The sequence below is a fragment of the Osmia bicornis genome, unplaced genomic scaffold (assembly GCF_907164935.1).
Source record: "Osmia bicornis bicornis unplaced genomic scaffold, iOsmBic2.1, whole genome shotgun sequence".
NCBI lineage: Eukaryota > Metazoa > Arthropoda > Insecta > Hymenoptera > Megachilidae > Osmia > Osmia bicornis.
This window is the reverse complement of record NW_025791362.1, coordinates 129,835-137,622: the sequence shown is the minus strand read 5'-3', so window position 1 is coordinate 137,622 and position 7,788 is coordinate 129,835. Positions and strand designations below refer to the sequence as shown.

At 47.6% G+C, this 7,788-nt stretch overlaps 1 protein-coding gene across 1 annotated transcript; it reads left to right on the top strand.

Moving 5' to 3' along the window:
* Positions 1 to 1,984: 1,984 nt before the first annotated feature.
* On the top strand, positions 1,985 to 7,325 carry LOC123989070. The gene is made up of 5 exons (XM_046289780.1): positions 1,985 to 2,352; positions 2,457 to 3,273; positions 3,369 to 3,639; positions 3,689 to 4,051; positions 4,111 to 7,325. The coding sequence occupies exons 1-5, from the start codon at positions 1,985 to 1,987 to the stop codon at positions 7,323 to 7,325; spliced, it is 5,034 nt and encodes a 1,677-aa protein (XP_046145736.1).
* The last annotated feature ends 463 nt before the right edge of the window (positions 7,326 to 7,788 follow it).

Genomic DNA, 7,788 nt, shown 5'->3' with positions numbered 1-7,788 from the left:
GAGGACCAAAAGCAAGACACCCCATCCTAGCTCAAGCCAGAGTGAGTGCAATAACCAACACCACGAGACATTAAAAGCAGACCTTAAAGGTAATTTGTTAGCAATAAATAGTTTATTAAAGAGAAACAGACAGGGGGGAAAATCATCACAAACAGAACAGGTACAGCGGGCAGGTAATGTATAAATTCAAAAGCTGAGCAACACAGGAAATGCGTCAAAGTATCAGTTAAATAAGTTGAAGATAAGAATAAGAGAATATACCAGAAGATCCGATCTGTATAATTGAACGGAAAAGAACAGGAGAAAGACAATGGTACCAATTCCCACCATATAAACTGCAACATGCGGAGTTAGGATTAGAAAGCCCTCTTAAATAAAGTAACTATTCGAAATTAAAGAGAGAGTAATAAAATATTGCATTAAACAGTAGACCAAACCATAGAAAGTATATATACTGAATAACTAAAGCGACAGCAAAGCTCATGTCTAAGTGTGCGTTTGAGAGCCCTTAACATAGAATGTTAGTGCAAAGGGAGGTGAAGAAGTTGAGCCGCAGGTGGTTTAATAGATGAACTGGTAGAATTGAATAAATCCAGTTTAGGTGGTAAATACATATATATTGACTACAGTACCCGGAAAATGTTGCATGCACGCCTGGAATGAAGCAAGAAATAAGGCAAAAGTAAAAGTGCAAGCGAAGAAAGGGAACGAAAGAAAGAAGTAAATAGAAAGGGATAATTAGATGTAAAGGTTATTAGAGGGCGAGGTAAATAAATAAATCACAAAGTCGCCAAAGTTCAATAAGAATAAGGTAGTATTATATTAATCAGTAAATGGTGCATACCATATACGTAATGAAAATAATCTAATCGTACTTAATAAAATATAAGACATTTCTTAGACAAAACACAATAGGATGTTAAAAGTGGTAGTAATGAGGAAGTGATCCAAAATGAAATACGTATCCAAACAAAATACATAATACAAAACAAAATATAAGAAAGCAATAGTATATAAAATAAAATATAAATTGGAATATGTTTGAGAATCCGCTCAGCCATGATGGCGCTCACGGTCGATCGATTTATCGACCGGGAGTCGCCCATCTAGGTAACGCGTGAGCAAGGGTCTTCTCGAAAACTCTCGCGTCAAGCCGCCATTGAAGATCAAGAATCGATCAACGTACACGTGCTCACAGTTCAAGTGAAAGTTCAAGTACGACTCAGCAATCGCGGACGATCAAGAAGGCTCAACAAGACCCACGGAATCCGCAGCAACTCATCGTGCGACCGGATTGCAACAGGTACAGCTCAATTACAACGAGTTTACAATTCAAGCGAGCCGGCAACCACGTGTCGACGACGCACATGTTCACGGGACAAATCACAGCAGCGGGCTGAATTTATATAATTAACAGCGCTCTTAGTTCATTGTCAACGCTCAGAAATCGGTATGGTCAAAGCTAATTGTTCATTGTAAATTCATTCCACAAGAATTCATCGCCTTGTGTTCAGTTGTTCAAATCAAAGAATCAAGTTAACTCTGTATGATTGTGTTTAAAGAATCTCGTTCATCATTGTCAGATCGCTGCTCAATTCTAAACTAATCAGACGATTCACGTGCTCAAATTTATAGTGTGACTTCAAATAAATCAATCTGCAAAGCCATCCAGCAAGCGTCATTTATTTCCGGCGCAATCCTTCCGGGATTTCCATCAATCCCGAACATTTGGTCCTTCGAGCCGGATTGCGCCCTTGCTGGACTCGGTTTGTTGCAAATTTGGTACGATCATTGTGCGTTTCAATTTTGTGTCTCGTGTACGTAATGGTTTCGGTGGTCAGCCATCTTGCTCCCGTTGGCAATTCAAATTTTACTAACACTCTTGCCACAACTGGTCTCGCTCAAAGCATCGACTCAACTATCGGCAGAGAGACGAATCACAAGACCAGTTCATCCAACGTAGATTAGCTCAACACACATCAAGATGGCTCACCCACAAAAATCGACAGAAAAATGGAGCGAGATGCAAGACAGCTCGCAGGAGTCCTTGGAGGTGCCAACAAAGACGGTGTCAACCCGCACCTCACCAGTGCCGGGAGCTCAAGAGAGCGCGCGTCGAACTCCATCGCCTCACACCCACGCGACAAGGGCAACCACGTCCGTCTCCATGCTGGCCAGCGAGCTACAGATCAAGGTGAGGACGCAGCTGGAGCGGATCGACACGGCTCAACGCCTGCTCAAGCAAGCTCAAGAGCGGAAGGGGCAGTTCGCCAAGGACGAGCTTGATGACCTCAAGCAACAGATCGACGAAGCTCAAAAGGCGTTCCACAAAGAGCACGCCCACTTCGAATTGTGTGGCCTGCGACGCAGCTCGATCATCCGTATTTCGAAGAGAACTATTTCCGCCAGATGCAGCGTGCCAGCTCAGCTCTCAGGTCGCTCATTGCTCACGAAAGGACTAGATTGACGACTCAGCGACCAGATCAACCAGCCGAAGCAGGGAGCACTCAACCGGCGAATCAGCAGTCTCGCCTTCCGGACATATCACTGCCGAAATTCTCCGGCGATTACATACAATGGCCATCATTTTTCGAGCTCTTCAGCTCGATCGTGCTCAAGAAGGCTCACCTCGACGATGTGGAGCGGTTTTATTACCTGAAGGGATGCCTGGAAGGGGAGCCGCTCCGAAGCGTATTGAATCTTCCGCTCACCGGCCCATCGCTGCACGCTGCGATCGCCCAGCTCAAAGGGCGCTACGAGAATAAGCGGCAATTGGTACAGGCCCATCTCGACCAGCACGCCTCTGTGACAGTTTATCAAAACGATCCCAAGTCACTGAGTCAGCTCGTCTCCACCGCCCTAGAAACAAAACAAGGAGTGCTCAACATAATCGAGCCCAGCTCACTCGACGAGTGCATGCTGGTGCACCAAATGTGCCGCAAGCTCGACCGCTCAACCAAGGAGAGGTGGGAGTCATCACTGGGATCCTCGACAGAGTACCCCAGCTTTGATCGGCTCGTGGAGTTCGTGACCTCACGAGTGAGAACTCTGGAGAGTTTGGCAGCGGATCCTACAAAGCCAGCTCAACCTAAACCAGCCGCTCAACCGTCCACCTCAAGAACGATGACGCAGCCGCTGCCAGGATCATCAAGATCAACCGCTCAAGGGGCCCGAGCACTAACAGCTGCGACTGCTCAACAAGAGATCACGTATCCCTTCGAGAGACCATCGCCGTTCGAACAGTGCGACAGTTGTGGCGAGCCACACTACATCGTCTCGTGCGAACACTTTCGACGGATGGCCCTCAAGGATCGAGCCATCTGTGTCGACCTCAACCGGCTCTGTTTCAATTGCCTGGGTCGACACAGTGTGAGAGCGTGCCGTTCAAGCCAGAAGTGCAAAGAATGCTCAGCACGTCACCACACCATGCTGCATGGAGCCTCACCAGTGCCTTCTGCACCTGTGTCCGCACAGCAGAGACGCTCAACGCATCAGCCCACAGTCAGTTCATCAAAGACAACCTCATCATCGGCTCAAACAACGGAATAAGACACAGGTACAGTCGTCAACAAACCCGCTCATCTAACGCTTCTCGCAACGGCTCAGGCTCTCCTCAAGACCGAATCAGCACTCCACAACGTTCGTCTGCTCATTGACTCCGGATCAGAACTCTCTTTCATCTCCGAAGAATTGACCAGCCAGCTCAACCTTCGGAGACACCGATCATCCATCACAGTAATTGGTGTTGGTGGAACAAAATCAACTGAAACTCGCGGTGTGGTGGATATCACTCTGCAGTCAACACACTCACAACAAGCCATCTCGATGCAGGCTCACGTGCTCACAGCCGTATCGACAATCCTGCCATCGTTCTCATTGAGAACTCCGAACTGGCCTCACATAAGAAAATTGAGGTTGGCGGACAATGCTTTCTTGACTCCACGACCAGTCGATGTAATCATTGGAGCAGATTTCTACGGAAGGATCATCAAGCCAAACATCATCACGGCACACCAACAACACCAATTGCTCAACTTTCCATTTTTGGATGGCTCGTCATTGGCCCAGTCAACGAATCACATTGAAATACTAATTATTCACATTTTGCAGTTGCTCAAGATGACCAGAGCAATCTGCAAGAGCTGCTCACCAAATTCTGGGTTCAAGAGGAGTCACCGATGGACATTCCAAGCACGCTCACTCCGGAGGAAGAAGAATGCGAATCACATTTCTGTGCGACTCACTCTCGTAATCACACAGGAAGGTACATCGTTCGCATTCCACTCAAGGCACCAGCATCGCTCTTAGGCAATTCACACAAGATTGCTCAAAGATGTCTACAAAGCACTTTGCGACGACTCTCCAAGGATTCAGCATACAACCAGCTCTACGTCGAGTTCATGAAAGAGTACGAAGAACTAGGACACATGGTAAAGGCTCCAGATCATCAACGAATTTCATCAAGAGAGGCTGAGAACGTTGGGCCTGATGGGGAGATGACCTTGCCACATGATGCTTCGGCATCAGGAGGGTTGAGGGTCTCTTCTGACGGTTCAACACCTCAGACCTCTGCTCATCTTCAACCATATTATTTGCCTCACCATGGAGTTCTACGTCTCGACAGTTCAACAACGAAGCTCAGGGTTGTATTCAACGGATCAAAAGCTACGACATCAAGCAAATCAGTCAACGATTTAATGCATACTGGTGCTAATTTGCTCTTGAATGTTACAGATGTTCTAATTTGGCTTCGCCATTATCACCACATTTTTGCCACAGATATCACAAAAATGTATCGCCAGGTAGCAGTTCACAAGGATGATTGGGATCTCCAGCGAATTCTTTGGATCGATGAAGACCGCAATGTCATCCCTTACCAGCTCACAACTGTCACGTATGGCACAAAGGCGGCTCCCTTCCTGGCGACACGAGCACTCATGCAACTTGTTCACGATGAGGGTCATCGATTCCCTCTGGCAACGCCTTTGCTCACGCATGGCAGATATGTGGACGATATCTTTGGAGGAGCAGACTCAATCTCGGAACTTGTGGAGGTCGCTCAACAGCTGATTGCATTGTGCAACGCGGGCGGATTTCCACTCGCAAAATGGCATGCGACTCACCCCGAATTACTGAGGGCTGTTTCGTCATCCACACAATCGTCAGCTCCCATATCATTTGACGACTGTGCTACCAAATTACTCGGAATTCAATGGATGCCTCAGACAGACGTATTCTGCTTTTCATCATCTTCGACTAATCCATTTGATCCATTAGGTTTCGTCTCACCGGTAATAGTACGAGCAAAAATGCTATTACAAGAGCTCTGGCTACACAAGATCAATTGGGACGACCCATTACCGTCTCAAATTGTCTCACGATGGTTCACCATCAGAGAAGATCTCAACAGCTTGGCCAAGCTATCGATCCCAAGATGGTTCAACACATGGAGCAATTCAACTGTAGAAATTCATGGATTCTCTGATGCTTCTCAACTTGCCATGGCAGCAGTGATTTATGTCACTGTTAGCTCTCCGTCCAACAACTCAACGACATCACTTGTCTGTTCTAAGACAAAGGTTGCACCACTGAAGAGGCTCACAATACCAAGATTGGAGTTGTCTGCAGCACTCCTGTTGGCAAAACTCACAAAATATGTTCAATCAACGCTCAAGGTAAAGATCAATGCAACGCACCTGTGGACGGATTCTCAAGTTTCGCTCATATGGATCAAATCGCAAGCATCACGTTGGAAGGATTATGTTCGGAACAGAGTCATTCAAATCCAAGAACTCACTCCAAATGCGCATTGGAGGCATGTTCCAGTTACGTCCAATCTAGCCGACTGTGCTTCACGAGGCATTTCGACAGATCAACTCCAACGATTCGAGCTTTGGTGGAAAGGTCCTCCATGGATGGCTCGAAATCAAGATCATTGGCCAGAGCAAAAGGAATTCTCAACTTTAACCAGCGAGCTCGAAGTGAGACCCAATGTCTCACTCTTTGCCTCAGCTCAAAAGCTAAGTTATCATTGGGATCTCATTTATAAATATTCATCTCTTATTAAGCTGTATAGACTGACTGCACTTTGTTTCAGGTTTGCCTCACGGCTTAAGAGAAAGCTCGAAACTCCTCCTGTGATCATCATACCATCCTGCGACATGGAGAAGGCGCAGCTCTTCTGGATTCACGCGACTCAACACTTGTATTTCACCAGCGAAATCAAGACCCTCAACTCAGGCTCAACCCTGCCTGCAACTCACCCCTTCAGTCGCCTTACCGCCTTCATCGATTCACAGCGAACACTACGGGTAGGAGGAAGACTCACAAACACAGCGCTCAGCAGGGATGAAAAACATCCAGCGATCCTCCCACGGGACGCTCACCTGTCGAAGATCATCATTGAAGATGCTCACAAGCGATCATTTCACGGAGGAACGCAGCTCACGCTCGCATATATTCGACAACGGTATTGGATCATCGGTGGCAGAGTTCCTGTCAAATCTCACATCTTGAGATGCGTCGTGTGTGCTCGTCAGAGGGGGATTCGTGCTCGTCAGATGATGGGTCAACTACCTCTCTCTCGAGTGACACCATCACGACCATTCGCTCACACCGGTGTCGATTATGCAGGACCGATCACAATGAAAAATTCAAAGGGAAGAGGCTCGAAAACGATCAAAGGATGGATCTGCGTGTTCGTATGTTTCTCCTCATCGGCAGTTCACGTCGGGGTTGTCCGTGATTACTCAACAGAAGGATTTCTGGCAGCCTACAGAAGATTTTCATCGAGACGAGGGATCGCTCACAAATTGTACTCTGACTGTGGTACAAATTTTATTGGAGCACAGGCAGAGCTCAAACGTGTGTTCACGTCAAGTTCACAGGAGCACCGAGAGATCGCATCGATTCTGTCAGCTGACAGCACTCAATGGATGTTCAACCCACCAGCTGCTCCTCACATGGGAGGAAAATGGGAAGCTGTGGTGAAATCGATCAAGTACCATCTCAGGAGAACCATTGGTGAGCTCTTACTAACATTTGAAGAGTTTTCCACTCTCCTCACACAGATCGAAGCGGTGCTCAACTCACGACTATTGGAGCCACTCAGTGACGATCCCGACGACATCTCTGCGCTAACCCCAGGACACTTTCTCATCGGCTCAGCACTCAACACGATACCAGAACCATCACTGCTCGAAGTTTCACCAGCTCGGCTGTCGAAATGGCAGCTGATTCAGCAAAGGGTTCAGCATTTCTGGTCTCAGTGGTCTCGACACTACCTACAGAGACTTCAGTCAATCTCGAAGTGGCACCATCCATGAACGAGCATCTTCCACCTAGTAAATGGCCACTCGCAAGAGTGATCGACGTTCACCCCGGCAAGGATGGTCTCACCAGGGTTGCAACTGTGAAGACTGCAACCACGACTCTTGTCCGACCGATCACGAAGCTTGTCATCCTGCCTGTTCACCATCAAGCTGAGCTCACCCTTGCAGAATCATCATCAACGAGTTGCTGATGGCGGGCGGAAATGTTTGAGAATCCGCTCAGCCATGATGGCGCTCACGGTCGATCGATTTATCGACCGGGAGTCGCCCATCTAGGTAACGCGTGAGCAAGGGTCTTCTCGAAAACTCTCGCGTCAAGCCGCCATTGAAGATCAAGAATCGATCAACGTACACGTGCTCACAGTTCAAGTGAAAGTTCAAGTACGACTCAGCAATCGCGGACGATCAAGAAGGCTCAACAAGACCCACGGAATCCGCAGCAACTCATCGTGCGACC